The sequence below is a fragment of the Uloborus diversus genome, chromosome 3 (genome assembly GCF_026930045.1).
Source record: "Uloborus diversus isolate 005 chromosome 3, Udiv.v.3.1, whole genome shotgun sequence".
NCBI classification, from domain to species: Eukaryota; Metazoa; Arthropoda; class Arachnida; order Araneae; family Uloboridae; genus Uloborus; species Uloborus diversus.
This window is the reverse complement of record NC_072733.1, coordinates 169,196,058-169,223,861: the sequence shown is the minus strand read 5'-3', so window position 1 is coordinate 169,223,861 and position 27,804 is coordinate 169,196,058. Positions and strand designations below refer to the sequence as shown.

The 27,804-nt window shown below is 32.4% G+C and overlaps 1 protein-coding gene across 1 annotated transcript in view; it reads right to left on the bottom strand.

Annotated features, from left to right (window-relative positions):
• The window catches only part of LOC129219046 (uncharacterized), a 175,585-nt gene that overhangs the window by 28,907 nt on the left and 118,874 nt on the right, over positions 1–27,804 (bottom strand). Inside the window, exons 12-14 of the mRNA XM_054853366.1 lie at positions 13,901–14,020; positions 8,183–8,523; positions 3,237–3,375 (exon numbers count right to left, since the gene is read on the bottom strand). Coding sequence (XP_054709341.1) covers positions 3,237–3,375; positions 8,183–8,523; positions 13,901–14,020 — 600 coding nt within the window. The remainder of the gene's footprint in view (positions 1–3,236; positions 3,376–8,182; positions 8,524–13,900; positions 14,021–27,804) is intronic.

Genomic DNA, 27,804 nt, shown 5'->3' with positions numbered 1-27,804 from the left:
AATTTTTTTTTTAACTTTAAGGGCATTTTTATGCAGAAAATGAAACTGAAACTTTCATAAAACTTTGACTAAAAGGGAGAACATTTCAGGTATAGAGACAACTTTGTATTGAAAACAGTAAATTTTAGGGTCAAACAAACACGTAGAGATATCAGGTTTGAAATATTGACAGTTGACCATATTTGGTGTCTTAAACCCATTTTTCAATTTAAACTTACAAGGGGAGATCAGGTACAAAGTTTAAGAACTAAAATGGATTCATTTGCTTTGGGCAACAAAAAATGGGAAAAAAAGCCACAATTGATTCCTAAACTACTTCTTTATAAAAGAAAAGAAAAGAACTATTGTATCACTAATAAACAACAAATCATTATTTAATAGCAATCTTTCAATTCATAGTACATAAATAGGATTCTAGAAATATTTGAGAAATAGTTCAAAGTTTCAATATTGAAATTTCAAACAACGGTAACAATATGATTGGAGCACTTTTGCTTAAGCTACCCTATACTATCGTATTGTAATATTTTTAGCTACATTTTTTTTATATAACCAATGTGGAAACTTGATGAGGGTAAATTACTCATTTTTGGGCACCTTTCACCCCTTGGCAGCCCTGGTTGAGAACCAGAAAAGGGTAGACAACCTTATTTTAACGTTTTCTTTATAGCTTTTACTCTTCATTTATGACAATTTTTGGAAACTCGATTTGGGCACCTTTTAGCCCCTGGCAACCCTGATTAGTTCACACACAACAGGTAGGAAACCTTACTGTAACGTTTTCTTTACAGCTTTTACTCTTCATTTTTGATAATTTTTGGAAACTTGATGAGGGTAAATTACTCATTTTTGAGCACTTTTTAGCCTCTGGCAAACCTGTTTAGGGACCGGAAAGGGGTAGGCAACCTTACGTTAGCATTTTTATTACAGTTTTTACTCTTCATTTATGGCAACAATTTCTGGAAACTCGATGAAGGGCAAATTATATCCGTCATTGAAAACCTTTTATATCCTGGCAACTCTGCTTAGGAGCCGGAAAAAGGTAGGCAACCAAAAAAAAAAAAATCAATATTTTTTTGTTAAATGTTTTCAATCTTCTTTTAGTCTCTTAGCAACAAAAGTAGTCCAATATTAGTGTTGTCTTTCTTTTTTGAGTTTGCGTCTGTTCATCCCTTATCTTCTCCAAATCTTAGTCACTTTCTTCCAATTTCTAGCATCCAGCTTCTAGCATTGTTTGAGCAAACCTTAATACTTTCTGATGCTTTGCTTTCATTGCATTCTTAATTTTGTCATTAGCATTAGATACCAAAGATTTATAAGCTTTAACTTCTTCCTTAGCCTCTGTTTCTCTCCTTACTAATTTTTTCAACTTTATTGGTTCTTTGGCATCTAGAGATTTCTTCTCAAATAACATCTTTTTTGATTTAATCTCTTTGTTTCCTTGTTTCCCTTCTCCCTCTTTTTTCTTCTGTTCAGTTTCGATTCTATTTTCTTCCTCTAGTGATAACAAATATGACTTATGGGCTTCTCATCCCTTTTTAAAGAAGTCTCGACTTGAAGTGATTGGCACTTTATAACATTGATAGTTATATTGTTTTTCCTTAGTTACTGGCATTGAGCTAAATCAACCCAAAAGTATTTGTTTATTTGAGTAACTAAATGCCACTAGTTATGGAAGAAAAAGCAAGAAAGGGTTAAACATCAGTATGCTTCTTCATAAAATGGAAAACATAAAAATATTTTAAAGACATTTAGTTACGGAATAAAACACACGCCAGTAACTACAGTCCACCTTTGACAAGTTGAGCTATGGCTTTGAGCAGGTCCATTTTTTTCAAGGGAGAGCAATCAGTAAGAAGAGGAATGTTAGGCACAGAGTTGGGCCACCATTGCAACGCTTTTATTGGTGAGAAAATCCTGTATTGCTTGCTACTTCTAACCTGAATTATATTATTCGCCAAATGGACAATAACACTGCAAACTAAATTTTCAAGTTCTAAAGCTGTTTTTCTTCACCCCTATTTCAACAAATAGAATCGTTTCATTGGTCCGGCAGCGGAGCTCAACTTGCTAGAGGTGGACAGTAAGGGTTAAGACCATCTTTGGTAAACTGTATGCCGTTTATGGAAGCTTCAAACAGAAAGCCCCTGTTATTAGTAGGATAGTTTAATGCTTGTGAGAATCCACATTCTATTGCATTACCATAAGGTAAAAAAAGAACAGCCTTGATAAGTCTTATCATTTTGGATATTTAGGCTTATCAACAGTATCTTTTAAAGTGAAGATCTTTTTTCCAATAATGATCAATTCTCTTTTGCCCTTAATTACTTTCAGAGAAAAACAATTTCATCTTGAATTTCTTCACATTGAATTACTCTCTATTCATCTACAATTAATTTAATCTTGCATGGTGGAGTTTGCGATACAGCATTAGCTAGCAGCTTCAAAAAATTGACAGTTCATGATTCAACCTTGTTATTATAACTCAGATAGTTGCTTTCTTTCAATATAGCATTGTCCAAAGGAAACTTTCTACAATGCCTCTATAAAAATGTATACTCTTAGAAAATGGACAAATTTTCATTTTCTGAATGCAAATTTCTTGAAATCACATCAAACTGATGTCTTCTGAAAGAAATTCAAGTTAATTTCTGAGGGAAAATCAAGCTAAAACATCGGAAAAGTAAGATTTATCTGCTTGATAAGTAGGATTTTGCCTGCTTAAGTAGGAAAAAATAGAACAAAAATGAGATAAATGAACCGAAATTAACAATATGCAATAAAGTATTTTTAAGATGAAGTTTGCATCAAATTGTCTCATTAAGAGAAGTTAGTAAACCATTTTGCTTTTTGTCATATTGAAAGGGACCAAGATTGTAAGGCTTTGTTCATAAAATTTCAAGGTTTTGCTCTTAACCTTCATATATGTTTATTTTTCGTTTAGTTATTTGCTGTAAAAAACTCATTCAAATGAATTTCATGTTCTGAGCATACTTAAAGTACTAAAAGATTCTGTCGATTAATTGTTAAAATGCCACCAATTATAAATATTCAGCAATGTGACTAAAAATGAATTACAGCTAATTAAACAGTACATCCATTGTTTCAGACACAATAAACTTTGAAGAGTTTAGGTATATCCTTTTTTTTCCTATTGAAAAGTGAACCTTTAAAATTAGGTATAAAATTTAACTGCCTAAGTTATTCCAAAATACTAAGACAAAAACAAACACTACCTCTTGAAGATGAACAGTGTTGCCTGAAACTTTGTAAGCAGTAGTAAGAAACTTAGCAACATCTAGCATGCGAATAAAACCTTTCCAAACAGAAGAAACAACTTTTGTCTTTTTAGTCATGCTGTGAGTTTGTTGAGATCTACACAAATAAATAAATAATTTTATAAATAATTTATTTTAAACAATAATTAAACATTTTAATTTAAGTAAACAATTATATATTATATATATTATATATATATAGTCTGAGTAACAACTTTAAGTCCAGGGCACTTTTTTGAGAAATTGGACACACCTTAATCTTACGATCAAAAAGTTATATGAGTGATAATTATTAACCTTCAATACAAGTAAAAAAGATGAAAAAATAATTGCAAGTGTTTCATTATCATAAAATATTACAGATCAATATTTGAACCTGAGTAAAATCTTTAAGGCAAACATAGAAAAAAGCATATGAGGACAAAAATTCAAATATTTATAAGCTTGTGGGGGAGCCATTCCTTCAAATTACTTCAAATATTATTGTTTTCATGAATAAAACTAGTTTTTGACAAAATTCGGGATGTATTTTTTACGATTTATCCTCGATGATAGATTTCAGCTCTATTGATGAAGTAAAATGTCTCGCCTTTGCATAAACTCTTCTTGCTAAGTCACCCAATAAGTTCTCTATTGGGTTAAGATCTGGAGACTTAGTTGATCATTTCAAAGTTTCAACATTGTTTCCTTAGAGCCTATTTTTTGCACTGTTACTCGAAAGGATAGATGCATTGTTTTGATGATATTTTCAATTTTCTCCAACAATAAATTCAGCATTTGGTAAAAGATGATTTGCGAGGACATTTTGATATGCTTGTGAGATCATTTTACCTGAAGCAAACGCAACTGAGCACACACCATTGCAAGCAAAGCACTCTCAAGTTCTGACACAGCCTCCATCTAATTGGCGCTTGTAGAATATTTCTTTCTCTTTTCTTAAATCATGCCAATAGTACTTCCGTCTGTTTGGTCCATCCAAACTCCACTTCTTTTCGTTAGAAAAAATTATTTGTATTCATTGGTTATCCCAGGACATGATTTCCTAGCTAAATTTGAAATGCTCTATATTGTGCATTTTCAATAAATGAGGTTTAAGCAATTTTGCAGCATTAATAAAATTTCCACACCTTCTAATTGTGTTACATATCGTTTTTGACAAACATTTAAACCTATCATCTGAATAAGTTTCCTGGCTGACTACTTTTCAGATAATGTAATAATTTCCAAACTCTTCTTCCATGACGCGACGACAAAGCTTTAAGTTTTCCCATGTTTTCTTTTTACCCTAAATGTGTTTAAATCAAACAAAAATGTTGATTTCAGTTTTCGATCTTCTTATTTTTTCGCAATAGTATGCCTACTTATCCTTATTGAAGAAAAAGCTTTAATATGCCCTCTTTCTTGAACAATTAACTTTTTACCTTACGATATCGTCACAAGTAGGACAAAAACTTTGAATAAATTAATCACAAAACTGCAAGTTAAAGGGTTTCCACAATCTTGTTAACTGAGGTGACATTTATTACAGTATAAGTACTTGCAGTTTTTTAAAAATACTAGTGGTCTTAAAAGTTTTCAAGCTAAAATGCTAACTTTGATTAAACCACTGCTTTTCTGGTTATTGCATGCTTCACAAATTCTGTCTGTTGCATTATTTCTTACCAATGAAATTTAATAATTAATAATACAATAATATTAAAATCCCTTTAAATTCAATTTCCTTTTTTGAAAGAAAATTATACTGGCCTTAAAGTTCTTACTCAGGCTGTATATATATATATATATATATATATATATATATATATATATATATATATATATATATATATATATATATATATATATTATATATATATATGTGCCCAAGCAGCTGTAATGTATTCAATTATCTTCATTTTATTACTTACGCTTTATAATATTTGTCTGTAGTATATCAGTGCTTTCTTAGTAGAGCATGTTAATTCTAGTAACTGCCATGTTAAATAAAACATTTTTTATAAGCAGTAAAAAAAAATTTTGAAAAAAAATAGAACCGACTTCAAAATTGCTCTAAAAAGTGAAAAATAATTTTATTCTTTAAACACCATCGATAATGCTTTTAAACATAATTTTTGAAGTTGGCGCAAAAACAAAACGTAAAATCCAGTGTAACCATGCTTCGTTCATATTTTTTTTCAGAAAAGCATCCAAAGTTACGAACGAAACATTTATATCGCTATTCAAATATGCTGTCATCAATGCATAATGTATGTGATAGTGAAGAAACTGGTCCTGGTTAAATTTATAGTTGTATTTGAGTTATGGCTGTGAATGATTTTATCTATCGTTTTTGCGCCTTCAAAAATTATGTTTAAAAGCATTATCGATGGTGTTTAAAGAATAAAATTATTTTTCACTTTTTAGAGCAATTTTGAAGTCGGTTCCATTTTTTTTCAAAATTTTTTTTATTTCATTCTTTTTAGTGTAAATGTAGGTATTTCAGAAATAATAAGAAGTTACCATCACGAAACTTCACATTTTTTTCTTAAAAATGCTCCATACTAAAAAAAAAACTATTGACACGCGTTAAACTTTAAGCGATTGGCACTAAAAACTTATCTTTGTTCCTCTCTGGAAATCATGAGTAGTTAATTTAATTATAACCATTTAAGTATTACGTTTTTCCTAACTAATTTACATTCCACAGCATCTAAGTTGTTCATGATGCAATCCTGTATTTTCTTACTTAGCCCCGATCATCTGTTATCGGCATAGATGATAACGACAAAAATACTACAGAGTAGTTGAGTCAAACCTAATGGTAGCATTGTGAAGGCTAAGCAGATCCTAATCACTGCATCACCTCGCTTCCAGGTTAGGTTTACCCCTACTATGGAGCAATAGCGCTGAAGAAAGGAAGATTTTGATAATTCACATAGGGTTACTATAAATCAGCAGGGTTACTAAAATAAAAATTTTTACGCCAAAAATGAGACGACAGCGCCTGATTCCCCATTATCGAAATGTCCCTTGAAGAAATTTGATGCTTGCTTCAAAGAAGCCTTCATTCAAAATTATCATTACAATTACTATTAATGTTACTGTTATATGGCACCAAACTTTTATAACAATGAGTTTCCTATTGTCGCGTAGATGAAGATAGCGAAGACAATGTGAAAGCAAAATGAAGCGAATACTCGTTAGTCTCAACTCGAGATCTTTATTCAGAACCACGAATGAACGTTACATCTCCTTATATACAACTTGAGAAAGTGCTGGAACTTTCCAGACTTGGAAAGATACAGAAATTAATAGAAGATTCGAGAAAATACTGGAAACAGTAGAAACGAAATTTTAGTAAAATTCACTTTGTCCTAGTCGGGATTTGAACCCGGGTCACTCGTGTGGGAGGCGAGAAGTCTACCACTGAGCCACCGTTGTCTACGGATGAAAAGTGCGAACTTCGCTACAAAAACATTTGATAGGGAAATTGCATAAAATTTACTGTTTTTTGCCCATAACTTTTTTTCTAAAGAACAAATATGGTCAAACAAAGTAATGGGACCTAAGTTGAGCCATCCCCTATCCATTAAAAAAAGAATTATCAAAATCGGTTCACTAGGTGAGACGCTATGAGTGGACAAACAAAAAAAAAAAACATACATACGGTATGAATTGATAACCGCCTCCTTTTTGAAGTCGGTTAAAAACTAATATGCAATTCGTATCAATTACAAAATACATTAGAAATGCAAGTTAGCAACAACAGGGTTTGTACACACTTCTTTAAAACAGAATCAAGGACCTTATAAGGACTACCCCCACCCCCCGAAAGAAAAACAAGGACCTCTAAACAGAATTAATAACAAGTTGGCACACATATTTTTAAATAAAATGTCTTTTTTTTAATTCAATCTAGTAGAGGAATGTACAATAAAGAACATAAAAGATACATTAAAAATATAAAATCAAAAATTCCCAAAAATGTGATGAAAGAAAATGATGGAAAGAAAATATAAAACTAGCAACAAAGAATTCAATCCAAAACTTTTTTTTTCAGTAAGTGATTTCCTTAATTCATTTGATTAAATAAACAAGTTAATGTTCTTTGATTTTTCGGCCTCATCTGCCAAATAATTTGCTTTTATATTTGTTTGTTTCCATTATGTCCTTTTGGAAAAACATTTTCTTCTAAAAAAAAAAAAAACTTCTTTCTTGAATGTTTTTTATTTCACTTGTTTTGTTGCATTCTTCTTATTTGATTTTTCATTTTCCAAAAACTGGGAGTACTATTTCTAATGGATGAAGCAGCTGACCTCATTTTTTGGTAATGTGAATGTCATTAATTGACCCAGAGAGCTTAATAAATACATTAACTACATGCTGGGAAATATAAAATAATTTGTTTCTCTTTTTGTTTCTACAAAAGAAAATAATTGAAACAAATAGAAAAGCAATCATTCAATCATATGAATTAAGGATGTTAGTGACACCATTCCAAACAACACTGCTCCCCTATTTTTTGTTGATTGTTACTTCTATTTAAAAACAAAAGTATAAAAATTATTAGTAATAGACTTTTTTCACATTATTACATTTTATATTTTCCAATCAACTGAAATTTTGATCAGCTCGACTGTCCAGAAAATTCAAGTACAAAGAATTTGGCATTTCTTGTAAACTTGCATATTGCCACTGTTCACATGTGATTTACATGTGTGTATAGGAACACAATTTCTAATAGATTTTTTTTTATAGAAAGACTATCTTTAGAATTATTTTGTTCAATCATTTTCAAAGAATTAAAATAAAGATTTCTTTCCCATAAATCACATCAATTTTAATATTCTAAAAAATAAGGTGATGCAATTATTAATTTTAAACTTTCAATCGAATTGAAGTGAAGAATATTTAGAAATAATTACTCTATCGTAAGTGTTGATATAGGTCCTTGATCTTTAGAATCCTCCTTACACTTCAACACACTAGACTTTGGCACTGCTATTTTTGAAGAAGTCTTTACTGAAGATTTTGAAGAAGTAGCAGGGGGAGTTGAATCTAAGGTTATTGTATGTGCAACACGCACTGTTTTAGAAGTCCCTTTATTGAGTGCAGGTGGCTGTTCAATACCTAAGCAAATTCTACAATTTTGACAGAATAGATGGCTTCTATGATCTTGGGTAGTATCCTTTGCTTTTGGCTTTTCCAGAGATTCATTTTTCAGACTTTCATCTCGACAGATTTTTTCTTCCATTTTTGGGATGCCCTAGTTACAATAAATAAATAAAGAATGGATTGAAAAAACATTTCCAAAATTAAAGTGTACTCCAAATGAAAAATCATAAGCATATGCAAATAACATGGAAATTTAATATGCAAAACTTTTTTTAAACTTAAACAGCTATTAAGAGTTGAGATTTCAACAAAACTTAAAAATACAATTGCCTACGAAAAGATATTAGATTTTTTTTATTAAACAGTTGAAATAGAACAAAAATTAAGACATATTCCTTGCTTTGCTGTGCTGCATATTAAAAAAAAACTTCATGATCTTTTAGTTAGTTTTCACTGATCTTATCTTTGCAACAAAGCAAGAAAAATATTCGAGCACAAACACACCCCATTAAATGAGATGAATCAGAATATTGAAAGCTTTCTGAGGGGAATATGACAAGTATTATAAACTAAATAAGTAAAGATATCAAATACGTCAAGGAAAAAAGAAGAATACAATTTCAGCGAATATTATTCTTCTTCTATAAAGCAAGCAAGAAGGAGAAACATGATTTTATTAATATTTTCTCTCAATTATTCCAAAATTTATGTAAAAAAACAAAAACAAAAAAAATCTTAATTACTAAAGTTGAAAATAAAACAATGCACATATGATGGCGGAGTGATTAAAAACCAGCATCAATGGCTTGCAATTTCAAAGGATAAAAATATACCTAGGCAGAGAAGTATAGTTAGGAATTATTAATACATACTTTTTTATTATTGTTATTACTAAAGTGAAACGTCTCTGAGCGGCCATCCTTCCGTTCTGTGAAAATGTTACTACACAGAGGGGGCGGCTGCTCTTTAAGGGTTTTGATTATTGAACTCTAAGTACACTATAATATATTTCAACACTTTTTAATGTTAAGAAAAAAAAAACAAAATAAAATGTTTTATCCCATGATTTCTCCTTTTCAAGAAAAAATTATTCACATTGTGTTTGTTTAAAATTTTACTGAAACTACTTTTTCTTTTCAAACTTATTTTCAACTGTTGTTAAAGCAAATCCCAAATTGATTTATCACCTAAGGCATAAATTAGTGATGATATCAGAAATCTTCTCCAAAATTTGTTATGTTGAAAACTTAACGTTTATTTATCACAACTAATGGTAAAAACTTCATCATCGAAATTCAAAATACTACTTAAAAGCCACACACACACACATATATATATATTACTATCATCAATTCATCAATCAATGAGTAAAAAATTATCAAAATTTAAATTTCTCCCGAAAGCAAAAGATTATTGTTTTCCTTCTAGGGAAAAAATATCAGTCCTCATAGAGTACTAAAGCAGCCAACTACGTACCTGCCAACATCTATTGGAATTAGCAAACCAGCTAATTCTGCATTAGCTACCAGTTTGTTTGGCTCTCTTGGCTCTGTTAAGAGGTTTTTCGCTGCCAGCTCATGTGATTCCTATTCCGGGCTGATGAGTGCTAAAAAGCACAAAACTGTAGTCCTCAGATGGAATAACTAAGCTGGGGGTATATTTTAAGTATTTCTGCCTTAGCCCTGGCTTTAGGACGGTAACTTACTGCAATATACCATGCTTTACCATCAATCTTCGAGTTGAACCGCACCATTGCTGTGGTCGCTCATCTGGTTTGCTAATTCTGCATTAGCTACCAGTTTGTTTGGCTCTCTTGGCTCCCTTAAGAGGTTTTTTGCCGCAAGCTCATGTGATTCCTATTCCCGGCTGATGAGTGCTAAAAAGCACGAAACTGCAGTCCTCAGATGGAATAACTGAGCTGGCGGTGTATTTTAGGTATTTTAAGTAGTTGGAGAACTTACTATGTAAAATAATTTTATAGATTTTCGTAACAGTATCACTTACATTCACGAAGAAAAAAGCATTTATTTTCAGAATATCAATTTTGTTTGTATGTTTTTAGCTCATAACCAGGGATGTGCCGACCAAAACTTGCTTTTGAAGCAATCTTGGGAGCAGGAAAACGGTGAGTTTGGAGCAGCAAAATGGTGAATTTGGAGCAGTGTGGGGCAGTAAAATTGCAAATTCGGAGCAGCCTGGAGCAGTAAAATTGCAAATTTGGAGTAGTGTGCAGCAGTAAAAGTTTAAATTTTACATCAATTTAGAGCAACTATGTATATTTCACACACAGAAACACTTGTGATATGATAAAATAATAAAAAAGAAAATTAAGGATACAAAAACGCCATAACTACAACTACAAATTGAAGCTCTCTTATTTTTTTTTTTTTTGTCTAATATTTTTCACAAAAGACAAGTTCTGTCCTGCTCTACTTTTCTTACACTTTTTCTGATTTAAATTTAGTGCACACATTTACTTTGCTTAATACATTACTGCTTTAGTGCATGTTTAAGTTAGAGTGCTTTGATACCTATTTTTAAAATTTATTTGCTTTTATGTAACATATTCAAAAAAGCTTAACAAAAACACACACACACAAAATCTACTAGCTCTTTAAAAATCACTTGTAACTTGTTAAGGTAAAGTTTTTGAATCCAACCATTCTTTTGTTTTTCTTTCTTTCTTTCTTTCATATGTTTAAGTTATTCACTTATATTTGACCTTATTATTTTTTTTTCTTGGCATATATGTTTATATACTGAACTACTTGATTAACAAATCTGAAGATCAAGCAAAGGCAACATTAAAATCTTTTATTTTTAACTGTTTAATATTTAAACACAAAATTAATAATGGAATTGCAATGACAAAAAAAAAATGATTTTGAGAAAAGATGTCACAGAACAGGAATTTTTTTTAAACAAACGTGAAAAAAATAGGAAAAATGTGAAAAAGGAAAAATATATAAATGAAAAAATAAAAATTTTAAGACAGACTAAGAATGTGGAAAAATGCCTGAACCTGAGAAACTTGAAATGTCTGCACATTCATTACCAGAGCATTAGAATTCCCAGATTTTTGCTATCTTAAGTATCTCCAACCAAAACTGGAGATCAAATTTCTGTCCTAAAATCTTAAGAAACCCAAGATTAAAAACTGGTGAACAATATTAATTTTTACAAATGGCATCCGCTTAAATCCATTTGGATGCAACTGGGTTGACATTTTCGAATGGGCATGGCAAGAAGACGAATTTACAAGTCCTCATATACTGAAAACAAAAGATAACAAAGGTTGAAAATAATGATTAATGCAACATTTTTCTAGTCAAAGGAACAAAATCACATAAAAAATTAAAACAATTGAGTTTTTCAAAAGCGGATGCAATCGGATTTTGAAATGCGCAAAAATCGGACTAAGCCAAAAAAATCGTAAAAACAATCTCCAAATGTATAAACTTGATGATATTCTGCCAAAACTGCCAAATATGCTAAGGAACTGTAACATTAAATGCAAAACTGCAGTTTTGGCGCAGGATCGGCGATTGGCGAAGCTGGCACATCCCTGCTCATAACACGCAAAATTTTCTGTCAAACTTGACCTAACTTTTAGAAAACTTGACAGCATACAAGATAAAATTTATTTACTAAAATTTGAACTTAAAATATTGGATATTTGATGAAATATGAGTATTTGAGGCAATGAACAGTTGTCACTCTATTCTGGGTAAAAGATTCCCAGTGTTTTTCCTGATAAGAGTATGCAGCATTACAAATGAGCAAACAAGGATATTTATACGAAAAAAAAAAATCTTGATAGTTTTACCAGAAAAGTTAATTAATTCATTAATAAAAAGGGGAAGCAAAGAATTCCTTAAAACTGAAATTATAGCATGGTGACTGTAAATTTAACTTTCTCTTAAAAAAAAAAAAAAAAAAAAAAAAACCTTCATGAACCGTTCATAATTTGAATCTTAAAAGAAAAAAATGCTTAAGTTAGCAGAACAATATTGAAGACAGGAGTCTGTCAAGGACTTTTCACAGGATCTCTTCTTTTTTTTTTTTTTTCAAAAAGCAAATTCCTGCAAAAAGTCAAATAATTCTTGGAAAATTGAAATAATTTGAAATTTCAAAATTTATACATAGATTAATGGATTTGGGAAGGGCTGTCATTTCGATTTTTTCCCAAGTTAGGGGGCAAAAAGAGTATACTCGCTGCAAATTTATTTGAAAAAAACAAAAACAAAAACCTTGCCTAGTTATGAGTAAAAACATTTTTTAAACCTTCATCCAGAGGTAACAGTTTCCTCAATGTTATGGACTCATCAGCATGGAATAAATTTACTTTATCTACCAGTTTGTTGGCACTCTCAGCTTCAATCAGATGATATCCGATTCCAGCTTGGTTATTCCCTTTTCCAGACTGATGAGTTTATCACAAGGAGGAAACTGCAGACTCTGGATGGGATAACCAGGCTGTAGGTATATTGCATGTATTTATGCAGACATTCGGACATTATTTTGCAAAATAAGCAGACAAAAAATTACAGACTTCTGAACAGAAATAGCATTTTTTAAAAGTTTCAGATTTGCTTTTTCAACAAATACCTGTTTTGGTACATCGAAATTGCTTGAAGGGTCTGATTTGGTTATCAAAATTTTGTGAAGGGTCTGTTGTGGTTGATTGAATATTTGTGAAGGGTCCATTAACGAATCGAAATTCCCTCTGGCCAGACCTCATCAATGACTGATCTCATGCTCTGTAAATTGAACTGGCATAAAATTTAAGGTGCATTTCAAAGTAAACATTAATTTTTTTTTTGATAAACGTTTTAATCTTTATTTTTTTTTAAAAATGTCAAGAACAAATTTTTTTCATTCTATTTATTTAATTTTTAAGTTCTATTTCTTTTTATTTATTTATATAATATCAGGTAATTTATATATATGGTCATTTTTATTATTATTATTATTATTATTTTTTTTTTTTTTTTTTTTTTTTGCAACTTCCATTTCTAAAAGTAATATTCTCACACTTTCCAGATTTTAAAGAATTTTTTAAAATTTTCCAGGATTTTCCTCACTACTTTTTTACTTTAAGTTTTTGAATTCTCTATATTTTCCTTATTTTCTTCAGGTGTTCCTGTGATCTGGCAACTCTGATAAAGATTTTACTGCCCATGTATGAACAATAGCAAGTTATAACCTCCATAATTTTGCAGGCAGATGTATGATTGATAGGGAAAAATAAGGGAACAAACCAAAAAATATAAGTCAAATTAGGGTTTTTTCAGGTTTATAAGAAAGACAGGATCGCTCTGAGGCCTGAAAAACAACAACAAAGAGGAAACCTTTACAAAACAAACATAGAAAGTAGGAATTCTTGGCAAAAGCCACAAAAACTCATCCCTGTCAGATAAATATAATACTGAATGAATGTGCATCTAACAGATATTTAATTAAATTGTATTAAAATAATAATACAATTGAGGAAGAAATGCTTATATAAAAAGCAGCAAGAAACTTACTTCATCAATACTAATTAAATCATCTTCAATCTCTACTTCTCCCTTATGTGTTTTCTTCAAAACAGAGCTACTTCCAAATTTTTGCTGCTCCAAATTCACTCTTTTAATTATATCTAAACACTAAAAGACAAAATACAGTCAATTAGAGATAACTCGAATCTAAAGGGACCAACGAAAAACTTTGACCTATCGGAAGTTTGGCTTATCTCTAGTTTCGGGTTTCGATATTTTAATATTAAAAACCATTGAATATTTTAATTAATATGTACATATCACAGAAAAAACTACAGAACTTAAAAGTTTTTAAGCAGAATATGCACAGTTTAATCAAAAATATTGAGGATAAAAATCAAAAGCATAGTTTTGATTTTGATACTGCTGGAACCACTTGAATGGAGCTGATTCTACTTCAGTGCACATCTTCATTCGTTTCAAATTCGGATTCATGGATTTTATCACTCTAGAAGTTTCTCTTTTTCTTTTAATATCATTGAGAGAGTTTATTTGCTTAGACACCTTTAATAGTAAAGAAAGCTCACTCTGTGTCTCAGGAACTTACAGCAAATGATCGAACTAAAGAATGAAGTGAAATGCATCTTAACCTAGGTCAGCCTTTAAATAAAGGTACAATAAGTTCACTAGATAACTTGAAAGCAAATTTGTAGTCCAGCAACGTGACAAAGTGTAAACAGTACCATAGGCGTCCATATGAGGGGGAGGGCAATTTGAGGCTCAAGCCCCTCCCCTCTTAGAAATTAGAACTTTATTGCCTTTAGTACTTTTTTCTTTGCAAAAATGTAAAAACATTTCTTCTGCAGTCATTAATGAATAAGTTATTAAAAAAATGTAAAATTTCAATAACTCTAATCTGTACAGAAATCAGTTTCTAAGGTTAAAATATCTTTCTAAACCGTGAGGAAAATATCTGAGCCCTCCTCTAAATTTTGCATATGGGTGCCCATGAACAGTACAGTACAGTACAACAAAAGAAAACAAGCTAACTCATTTCCGCATGTGTTACTCCTTTATCGCACATTGGCTCAACAGGTGCTCTTCTTGCTTTAGATGTTTATTGCACAGGAACAGCAAATGAAGGTGAATTAGTTCTTCTCTCATAGTCACTTGTTTCTTAGATTTTCTTTCTTTTGAAATAAATTTCGAGTCATCTTTGAAAAAACTTCGAGTTGAAGGAAGTTAACTTCGAGATATTCTGAATAATTAGCATAGAATTAAAGACAAATGAGTCGGGACTTGGTAAAAACTTCAAGTTATAGTAATATTCGAGCTATTGGACTTTGAGTTATCGCGAAACGACTGTATTTAGTAATTAAAATGATCATAAGCTTATTAAAAATCATTAAGGTATTTGGAGTAAGGAATATGGCACAAAAAAGATTAATTTTCAAATCTTTTAAGGCTGTTCCAGTAGAAAACCATGCTAAACATGACTCTCTGGAAACAGCAACAAAAAAAATCTAATCGCCAGATCGCAATGAAACTTTTTACTATATCAGATGAATGTGTAAAGAACAACGTGCATCAAGTAAATTGGTGCGGAGTTATCTACATTTATCACAAAATGATATTAAGAAGTACTTTTTGTCAAATATGAAATATTTCTCTTACACACATTCATGAAAAATCAGCTAAACACAGAGATTCGAGATTTTTTTCCCTGAACCATAGAAACAATGTAGACGCATTGCAATTGAAATATTTTGTAAATATCATTAAAAAAATTTTTAATGCTCACATGTTCTGAAACTTACTCAATTCTGTCCACTAATCTTTTAGTTGCTTAAAGTGCTAATAGATGGCGTCAAAAACTCGAATAAGTTAGGATACATGAAATTAAGGTCTATTTTAATAATAGCTCGGCTTTTTTTCTCATTTTTGTGCTAATAAATGATTTCATATGAACTATAAACTTTCTGTAACAAGTTTCATTCCTTCGTAGTCATCATAAAGCAGTCTAGATTTTTTTTTCTCTAAAACCAATTGTTCGTGATCACGTGGGGATCCCGCCGGACAAATATCGCTATCCATCAGTTTTGCAGATGGAACTAGATTTTTGCGAAAAATTGAGACTTTCCATGCGTGTGCCTGAAGTGATGGCCAGTGGTATCGGATGTCAGTGCTTGTAGCTTGTACTCGAGGCGGCAGTGAGTGTAGTCGAGGAAAGAGAAAGGGGGGAGGGAGGACGTCCCCGTGGTGTATTTTTCGTGTTGTTAGAAATGGGTATGTGAACAAGGAGGGTTGGCCAACAAGTGCTCGCTGAGGAGTGAACCTTTCCTAATCCGGAATGAATATCTTTCTAAATTGACGCAACAAAGATCAATTAAATTTCGCGATATTTTATTTCAACAACGATTTTAACTATTTTTCAAGAAGTAATTAATATTTTCTAATATTAACAAAGGACAAAGATTATCTGAAAATAGTTCTAATTTAATAAAAAAACCTTGCTCAATCCATTTGCGCAAGTGTGACATTTTTGTGCATATATTTGCCCTTTATATCAAAGAGCCCTTTATATCAAAGAGCAAATGTATTATATATGATAATTTGATATGAAATTTCTAAAAAAAAATTTGAACTTGAAAAATAAAGATTTTTCACATATTGTGTGTGTACCCGCAATACGCTCAAATCATTACCTTTTAGACACAAAACTTTTTTTAGAAAGTAGGTACTTCGTATATTATAGGGTCTGGTGGGGGAAAGTGGTCAATGGGGTAAAGTGGTCATACGTCAAATAAATGGCTATAGCTTGGAAATAAATAAGATAAATAAATACCTTTGTGCTGAATAGTAAAGTCAGACCAAACAACGTAAGTAGAAGCACAAATTTGTAAATTACAGCAGACACGTGTTTCGGCGTTACAGGGAACGCCTTTTTCAATGCAAAAATAATGAGCTTATGGATGAAAAGACATAAGGCAGTTAGACACTACATTTTAAATACAAAAGTTTATAACTGGCAAAATTTTATTCAGTAAAAAAAAATATTTTGCGTGAATATGAAAAGTTTTAAAATCTAAACACCTATTTTAACATCCTTGGAAAATTTTGTTTGTTAGAATTAGGAACAGATTGACTGTACAGGAAGCTTCCTACATGTCTCAAGAACTCTTACTCATTAGCAGTTAGTTGAATCTATTTTAGATAATTTTTTAGAACAATTTAAGTAAGATGGGGTAAAGTGGTCATAATATTAGGCTTAACGAATATTGTTCTTCTAATGTCACTTAATCTTTAGGTATAAGGCAGATACAAATAAAATATAAATTTTACTTAATATGTATTGTTTTTACAGTAAACAGGGTTAAATATAAGAGTATATGCGTATATATATGCATATATACTCGTGAAGACATTTACATAGACGTATTCACATAAATGCGCCAATAAATACGTATATGGGTATCTGCAAGTATTTTTTATCCATACAGCCATACATTCTACTATACACGTATATGCTCGCTTATACTCTTATATATAAGAACACTTATATACTCAGGTAGACATGTATATATGCGTACGAACTCGAGTAGACACTTACATACAAACATATGATATAAAAGTATACAGGGTGAGTTTACATTCTTGAGGAAATTATTAAAAGGTGTTTAAGGAGAGGATAAGAAGCAAGAATCAATAAGGAACATATGGTCACAAACACAATGCTGACGCGCTACATGCACGCAAAGTGAGAAATTGATGGATGCTAAAAAAATCAAATTTATATATATATATATATATATATATATATATATATATATATATATATATATATTACACAAATACAATTTTATACAACATGAAAGTTTTAAAACGATTTATGAAATTTGTGACCTTTAGCTGTAATACATGCGTCGCATTCACAGATCGATCTCTGTTGCAATAACGAAACTTTTGAAAAACTTTCATCAGCCGCTGCGCCTTTATTGCGATGCATGTATTTGTTGGCCTTTTAAAGGTAGACCAACGGATGTGGAATGGTAAGTTCGGGAGAAATGAAGCAATGGAAACTGAATTTCAATTTAAATAACATTTTATTCAAAAACATGTGTAAAATGTAAATAGGCAAAAACAATCAAACATTTATAAAAAGCATATCCCCTATTAACAATTCACATATAATAATACCCCCCAACAAACAAATATCACAGAGAAATATCACAAAATTCAATTACTTAAAAATTATCAACAGTTCTAAAACGTTCCTAATATTTTTAAACATTTACCCTACGCCACGCCACAACGATGCTAGCTGTCCAGAAAGACTATTTTAAATAATCATACCACTGGGAGTCCATACTTTAAACTTGGCACACATAACAACGAAGGCAACATCCATCTGTCAGATGTTCAGACGAGTTGAAAACGTCCACTCGTGGACAGCAGACCAGAATCCATGGTTAATCAATCCCAGGCACAACCATGCCACAGAAGAGGCAGCACAGGAAATTATTTGCCTAGCTTCAAGCAAAACAGGAACCTTCCACTAGCAGAGGCTACCTCACCATATAGTGGATTCAATCCAGTTCGACCAGCTCCGTAATCGAGTATATGCCAGACGAACCTTCCGGCCCTGTTAGGCCTAATACTTAAAAAAACATCAACTCTTCAAATTTATATTCCTTAAAAAAAACACCTTCGTTACTTGTAGGGCACTGTTTTAGAACATCCTGCACTGTTAGCAGGCTACTGAATCTTGTTACAACATATCTGAAAACCTCCACGTCCTCTGCGTGGATAAATCAATCTATTCGAGCACACATGCTCAAATCAAAACACACCGTCTGCTGAACGGAAGCAAATCATAAGAGATCGATTGATTGATTGACTTTCTATTTAAACCTTCTCTGGTACCCCGACGCAATGACATGACGTCATCAAAATTTACATCTGTTGCATCTGAAAGCATCTCACAGTTAATCCTTTAACTGTTGCTATTTCTTAAATTTACTTTCTTGACTGCTACCAGCAGAAAGATCCTCAACTCATGAGGCCTGACGCCACGTCCGCCGATGGGCGAAACACGTGATTGACTTGTCGGGTGTTTAGTCACTTGAGGATTTTTCACGCTCTGGATTTTACGTACGGGGGGTAATTATATCTTTTAAAACTGGGAATCAATTTCTCAGACTAGCTTGAATTTACTGGTGAGTTTTAAACAATTAAAAATACATTCTATCTTTTTACAAAATTGCTCCAAGAACCTAAAATATACGGTTATGCTAACAGTATTAGAGCTACTACAGACCGTAACTTTCAACAACTGTTCTAAATATTTCTTAAAAACTAAAATGTTAGATAAAATCATCTTTGTGCAACAAATTTGTGCCCTGCTTTGCATCCATCAGTTTCTGGCTTTGTGTACATGTAGCGCGTCAGTGATTATAACTTCCTTATGATTCCTTGCTTCTTTTCCTCCCCTCTCACACCCCTTTGATTTTTGCTCATGAGCTGAGATTCACTCTGTAAGCCGACATGTATATAATCGTATATTCTCGTGTATACATACATGTACTGGTGTATATGCATAAATGTAAGTATACATGTCTATACAGGTATATAATCGTGTTCACACGTATACATGCGTATATACTCATGCTTCCATATTATATATACATGAGTAGACACGTACAAAGATGCACTGGATGTATCCATGAATTAACTCGTGTATACTCGTATATGTATGTATGTACACTTATATATGCGTATATACGTCTACTATACACATATATACTCAAGTATGCACGTATTTTCTCGAGATACAAGTGCATACGCGCATATGATATTCGTTTATAAGCATATATACTCTTATATACATGTAACACGTACATATAGGTAACACATATATACATGTGACACGTATGTACTCATGTAGACACGTATACACTCCTGTAGGTAATCACGTATACATGCTTATATACTCATATATATACTCGTATATACTTGAGTAGGCACGTGCATGCATGTATCTGATGTATACATGTATCTACTCCTATAGGAACGTGTTTACTCGTGTATAACACGACACGTATATATTCGTGTATACAAGCATGTACTCGTAAATATACTTGTAACTATAAAAACAACTGAAATATACAAGTATTAGAGTTCTTTATAATGGTTTTGCATCTATTTTTAACTATGACCACTTTACCCCATGCTATGACCACTTTCCCCCACCCCATGGGGTAAAGTGGTCATAAAAACATAGGGAACAGAAAGCTTTATAAAACTACTAAAATCAATATTTTTCTTCCTAAAATTCAATGTACCGTGTTCTTTAGTAATGCAATGTAAAATAACAATAAAAAAAGTTTAAGTGTTTAAAGAATTTGTTGCATTTATTATCCACCTAAGTTGAAAACCTACGATTTTATGACCACTTTACCCCACCAGACCCTATAACGTTTAAAGGTTTTTATATTTGAATGTATCGAAATTTAAAGGCAAAGCTTAAAATTCTGGGAATTAATTCCAAATATAAGCGTAAAAATGTCAAATTTGTGCAAATGGATTAAGTAACTCTACATTTCAATTTTATACTTTAAAGTTTTAGACTTGGAAAAGTAACAGATTAAACATTAGATTCATAAGTGTTTATTTAAATAGCATAAGAAGTATTATAGTGTGATCTGCGAGCTACTGACCATCAGCCAGTATCTGGAACTAACTTGTAACGAAGGTTTTGATTGGACATTATGAAGGTTACGTACGATATACTTACAGAGACATCAAGAAATTTTCAAGGAAGTCACTTTTCTTACTTGGTGCAAATTGTTATCAGATAAAATGCTGAATCGCATTTTTCTTTTCTAGGTTAAATTTAATTTTACAGGTTCATTTACTGAGATATGCTGATCATCCCTGCATATTCTAAGTGAAGAAAAAAAAATGCATTTAATAACTATCCATTTATGCTGTTATTAAAGGTTGGTCAATTACATGCATTGATCTAAAATGCTCTCAACGCCAGTAATTGACAAAAACGATCTAGTAATGAACATATGGTTAAATGTTAGTTTTAAAGCTTTTTTCTTTATACCAAAGTAATTACAAACATTTTCATACTGAAGATATATGTGTGTATAGTACAACTTTTATTCAGAAAAAAAAATTAACCATTAATTGACTAGTTTGGTTAATTACTAATGCTCTATATCAGTGGTTCACAACCTGTGGGTTGCGACCTCCAAGGTAGTCGCGAAGAATTTGTTATAAGGGAACACATTCAAAAACATATCATTGCACAGTTTAAAAACTAAAATATGTAGAGAAAAATTGCATCATTTTAGAGATGCATCAATACTTGAGCCAAGTGGTGAATTTAAGAGAAGGGCGACTATATGGGGTTGCTGTAACCACCCGCCCCATCATAACAGGGTACCTGATCCCTCAGCATTATTACATTTTGGTTTACGGACTTGCATTACAAATTGCCGCGAAAGAATCTCGAAAAAAACCTCCCTATAACATCATCTAAAATTGTCTGAAAGTTCGTTTGAAACTTCAATATCAAGTATTTTTTGTGGGAGATTCTTTTAACCTCAACCCTCATCCTGAAAGATGTCTTGTAATTGTGTTTTCAGGACTTAATTTTCAAATATTCCGAGAAGTGCCTAGAACCTTATCCCATTCCCTAAAAACAGCAAAGAAATGCATTTTTAAGTTTTCAGTTTCAAAAATATTTCACAAGAGTGGCTTTTGATCCTTTCGCATAATTAAAGACCGTATAAACATTCATTTTCAAACATAAATTTAAAAAAAATTCCGAGTGAGGGTCTCCGATTGTTTTGCTTTGCCATCAAAGATAATCTGCTATTCTATTTTCGAAACTTAAATTTCCAAAAATTTCCTTCATAGTACCCCCAATCATTCCCCCTCCCCATCCCCAAATCACTAAAACTTGTTTAAAATTTGTTTTTAGAACTTCAATGCCGGGAAAATTCCGGGGGAGAGGCTACCTATCCAAACATTTGCCTAATATTTACGAAGATGGTTTAGCATTTTTAGAACCTCAAATTCAAAAACTCACCAGGGAAACGTTATCCGAACCCAGGGGCACACCCAGAGTTATTTTCTGGAAGGGGATAGAAGTTACGCGATAAATTTCGATAAGTGAATAGAAGGGTAAGATCATTTAAGTTTCAAAAGCCCCCCCCCCCCCCTTCCAAAAAAAATACAATATATTACCTGCACTTCATCGTTAACATTTAAAATATGAAAAACAAAACAGAAAAAAACGATATGATTCTTTTTTTCCCTCAATGCACCGGTGGGAATCGAACCCACGATCTCCGGCAAAAGGAAGCGAAGTTTCTACCACAGAGCCACGAGGGCACTGAAAAAGGCCCAATGAGTGAAACATCATTGCTTATTTTGGTCACGTTGCTCAATGTCTTACGTGAGACCTACATTCTTTGCGATTGGTAAATAGCAAAGTAACGTGATTCTTTGCTACGTTCGAAATTCATTCGTTCGAATTATTTACAAGCACAAATATAGGGATTATTTGTATTAATTATTTTTACTGTGTTTATTGATATATGTTTAGACGATAAATCTAAATAGATCTAAGTTTAGTGTTATTTTTATTTCTTTGCTTTTTTTATTGACAGTTTCTTTCAGATTGAAGAGTTACAAGTTATTATCATAATTTTTAACTTTCAACGCTTTTCTACGGTGATTTTGAATGATTCTAAGCATATTTAAACTAGATGCTATTTTCTTTGAAACAGTAGTCATTATGTCAGGATTTCTTAAAATTACTTTATGGAATATGCTTGGAACCTAGACAAAACTACGTGTGCACATTTTAATTAACGAAACAGAATCTTTCTTCTTATTTCGGAGTGGGAATGGAAATTTATATTGGCCCTAAGAGCTTTTTAATAAATTTTATAGCCCGAGCAGAGCTGTGCGGGTACAGCTAAAGCAATAAATGAGCACTCAACACACTATTCTTCATGTTGCGTCGTAAAATGTATAGAGAATCAAAAGTGATAACATTTGACTGTCATATTATTTACATCTCTTTTCGTAGGAAATTTTTCAGTTAATGAAATAACCTTAATAAGGCAACCAGATACAGATAAGACATAATAGATGAAAATAGTAATCCCTAATCCTGCCCCCATTTTCTTTTCTAAAAGAAAAAAAAAAATAAGTAGGAGTTCGGGTTTAAATCGAAGGTTTATACATGCACCCGATTTTGTGACCATTTTATGTAGGCCATAGAATTGTACGCAATGGGGGCGGTATTTCTCCAGAACATATTAAATACAAAATAAAATACATACTAAATTTCATTTGCTATCTTAATTATCTTTCTGAATGTAACGTGAATAAATATGAATAATACGGAAAGTTTCTTTACTGAAGATCTGCAATGCAACATGAGATGCTTCCAAGATTAAACTTTTTTCAACAACCTGATTTTTTTTTTTTCGGATACTGGTCGCATAGGAGTGTAATTTTTACATCGAAAAATTAGAGAAAAAGCTTAGGCCCGTTATTTCAAAATTTTCCAGGGGAGGGGGAAGGGAGTGTAGTGTTTTTGTTCACCACATTTTATAGGGAACAACCAACAAAATACGAACAAAAAGACTTTTTTTTTATATTTCTAAAATCTATGGGGTCTCAATTGCCACCCCCCTCCCCTTCCCCCTTCTTTCCCAAATGACGGACCTGAAATAAACTCTGAAACAAAATCCAGGAAGGATAGATCGTTTTACTGATTTTTAAAATATTTTTGGGTGAATACCCCCTTGGATCTCCCTTTTTGCACACATATTTTCTTGCTTTTCAAGTTTTTTCACCTCTCCAGCTCTTCAGAAGAATGCTTGTAGTCATAGTTAATATAATATTCCATTCTTCTCCAAATAAAAATGATGACAATCAAATGACTACTCATCATCGAAGGGGGGGGGGAGGAGTTCACTAATCTTGTTAAAACAAAAGAAAACGAGCATCACATGACTTCCTTTTACACCAATTTAATGTCATTTTCTCATTATTGGCAGTTTTAATGTGATTCAATAGTTTACTCTCCAAATATCAGCAACAGTGGCCAAATTGAAACCAGATTAAAAAAAATAAATAAATAAATTAAATTAAATAAAATCGCCAAATTTGTCGCCATATTGGCGACAAAACTCGGTGACCAAAAGACAGACGATATATCGCCAAGTGTCCGCAAAACTGTAACACCACTTGAGTTTACATCAAAATTAACAATGATTTCCCCCCAAAAAAGGGCAAAAGCCCCCCTTTGGAGCATCCGAATGCAACCAAAAAGGGAGGTGCACAACTAGACCCCACTAGGAGTCTAAGTACCAAATTTCAACTTTCTACGACATTCCGTTCTTGAGTTATGCGACATACATACACACATATACACATACGCACATACATACGTACATACAGACGTCACGAGAAAACTCGTTGTAATTAACTCGGGGATCGTTAAAATGGATATTTCAGGTGTCTGTACGTTCCTAGACATATATCCACGTGTGGTCGGGTAGAAAAAACTCAACATTCATTCGGGGGTGAGCAAAATGGAAATTAAAGCCGATTTTTGAGTGAAATTTTTTTCGCGAATACAATACTTCCTTTTTTGTAAATGGAAGTAAAAAAAAAACAGTATTTAGTTAAAATTTCATCACGTTTGGAATGCAGAGAAGTGCTTGAACTAAATCCAATAAGTTACTTTGCTAACTTGGTTGTCTTCTGCTCAAGTCATTGTGGCAAAACAAGACGCATGTTTTATTCTGATCAATGTTCTGAATACAACCAACTTAAACTATAATACTCGAAAATATACTGTCATGAATTGTATGATAAATTTAGTTTTTTCGGAATCAAAATTGAACACATATCTCTTATACACATTTGGCTCCCGCTCCAAGGCGATTCAACTTATGCTAAATGCCTATAACGCGAGTTTTTCTCGAGTAACGAATGCTAGAGCTAATGCGAATTCCTCACCCACAACACGAAAACTTTTGGAAAGGAATCGTGGCGCAAAGTGACGACTTCGCTATTTACTACTAAATATTAGTTTCGTGAATATGCTTTCATCCTTTTAGCATCACTGACTGCTCTAGTTCCCACCCAGCACTAGTCAAAACATTGCTCTGTTAGTGTGTATAAATCACAACGCCACAATTTTCTTTCAGTATTTTAAATTCTAAATATGAATGGTGATGAAATATTCTGCACCAAAGCACGTTGTTTCATGCTAAGTTTTTGAATATGGAAGGAAAAAGTGAAAGTTTGTGACAAGATAACGAATTCTTGAACGCTTGAAACACTAAAAAATGGATCGAAGGCAGTGGCGAATTTACTAGGAAGGGGGGGGGGGGGGGGGTTTACCGCTCCCTCCATAACCGTCATTTTCTAAAACCAATAATATAGAATTGAAGGAATTACTAGCTTTCACTTTTTATTTCAATTAAGTACATTCCACAAATTTGCTTTAAATTAAGTTTAGACAGTATAGTCGAGGACGGACAGCATTACCCACTTTTTAATTTGAACCGAAGCTCCCCCTTCCCCTTTTTTTGAACTTTAATAATTTTTACATTTCTGTATGTATCTTCAAACCTTTTTCTTCCATGGACTATACTACATATACTGGTATGATGATACATTTTGCTATTACTTAGAACAGTGGTTTCTAACTCTCGGGGTTTTCAACCGCCACCCCCTTGAAAAGAATGTAAATCCGTCCCTTGATCGAAGGTATCACAACAATACTGGTAGTATATACTGTATAGTACTATTAGAGTGTAGTGCTTTATTATTACTGCATACTGTATGTACCGTACTGGTTTTTTTCATGTCTCTCCCATTGATAATTGATTTTGTGCATCGTAACAGTATTTGTTGAATACTGCTGTTTTTTTTTTTTTCAAGTACGGTAAAAATTCAGTCGTTTATGTAAGAAACAATAATATATTGTAAAGAAATGGTCTGAAACAGTTTGAGGGGTGTTTAAAAATGTCTAAAATAATTGAGTATGTTAATAAAAAAATCGTATATTGTCCGTTGACTCTTCCTTCATCACGTGGTATCCGATGATTCTATTTCGCTGTTTTCGACAGAAGGTGTATTCGGATCATAGCATTTTGTTGTAAACGTAGCAGTTTTTAAAATGTAAGGACAACTAAAATGACAACAGACAAGTGATGTAAAGGACACTAAGACATTTTTACACATTAAAATGCACGCCCAAGTTAAGGCTGTCTGGTTGTCTCATTTAGAAGCACAAGGATTGCTTACCGATCACCCCCTCGTAAAATGGAACTCTGCGTTCGAAGAGGCGGGGTTAAGTGCCTTCTCCTCAAAAACAAACAATACATACCCTTTTCCACAAAGCGAAATTTCAACTTATCTACGAGGGGTCTTGGAACGCTTCCCTCGAGTAAGTCAAGACTCGACTGCATATCTGAACACGTCAAATTTTACGGGAATTTTATCTAATTAAAATGCAATATGCACCCGTCAAATAAAAATATTCAGTGAATGCGTGACTGATACGTGCATAAAAGTATGTTTAAAAAATAATTCCAAAGAAAATAAACAGTATGAAGAACATTGAGCAAACAGCGTTGTGACCTGTTGAGAAAAAAAATGGTAACACATTAATAAATTCTCGTAAAACAAGCATCCTATGAACTCCGCTCACCCCCCCCCCCCTTAAAAAGTTCTGGTAGTTTTCGGGATTTGTGGTATTACTTCCATTTACTCACATGTGTTGGCAACGATATGGTTGATAGCAAATATCGAGCGCAATATTTAATTCGCTTCTGAATTATCACAAGCAAGAAACGCAGTAGACAGAAGCGTAAGCATTCAGTGCGCCAGAGGATTACGCGTCAAAGTTCATCACATGTGACGTCACGCCTTGATTGAAAAACTGGACATTTTAAAGAATTAATTTAAAATTAAACGTTTTTGAACATTAAAGATTTTCCTCTCCCAACTTTTTTTTTTGTTTTCGCTCATTCTATCAACTTTAGTGACTAAATGTAGTACATTGTACTCCCGATTATCCATGTCGGATTATCCGGTTTGCAGATTATCCGTGAAGCCAAAAATTCAAATTAAAAAATTTTAAATTAATTAAAGCTAAAAATTATGCCAAATTTTAATACATATTTCAAAACTAGTACTCATGTATTACTTTTTGTATTATTAGAGTATCGTAATTAAACCCGAAGTATTTTATGTACTACCGTGTACTTTACTTATACCCTCCAAATACTTTTCTGCGTTGCTTGGTCATATTCGGATTATCCGTGTTTTTCGATTATTCGTGTACACACGTGCATTAATTAGCACGGATAATAGGGAGAACACTGTGCTTTTGATTGATGGAAAAGACCCCATTACTAGTTCGCCGCTTTCTGATTTTGAAGTTATTTCATTCACTGAAAACTAACCCTATCAAAAACATTTGCACCAATGTGATAGTAGACAGTCGACTATCATTATTTTGATGCTTTGTACATTTAACTGCCCAATATAAAAAGCATTCTCTGTTGACTACTCATTTCATTATGCTTTGTTTTATTTTGAAAAGTTGACACGTAATGTTTTCAGTAGTACCAAGACTTAGCTCGATAAACCTAGGTAAAATTCAAGGGATCAAAAAATGTAAAATTTTAGCAGTTTGAATTTTGCAACTAAGCATTCATTTGTCACGTCGGCGAGAGCTATGACCCAGCACACATGACACTTTTCCTAATCGATTCCCAGCACGCCCTCCCCCCCCCAGTCAGGGCCGGATTTAGGGGAGGGCAGGCGGGGCTATTGCCCCGGGGCCTCCACAACAAAGGGGCCCCCACAGTGAAATTTTTTCAAAATATTCTAACTTTTAC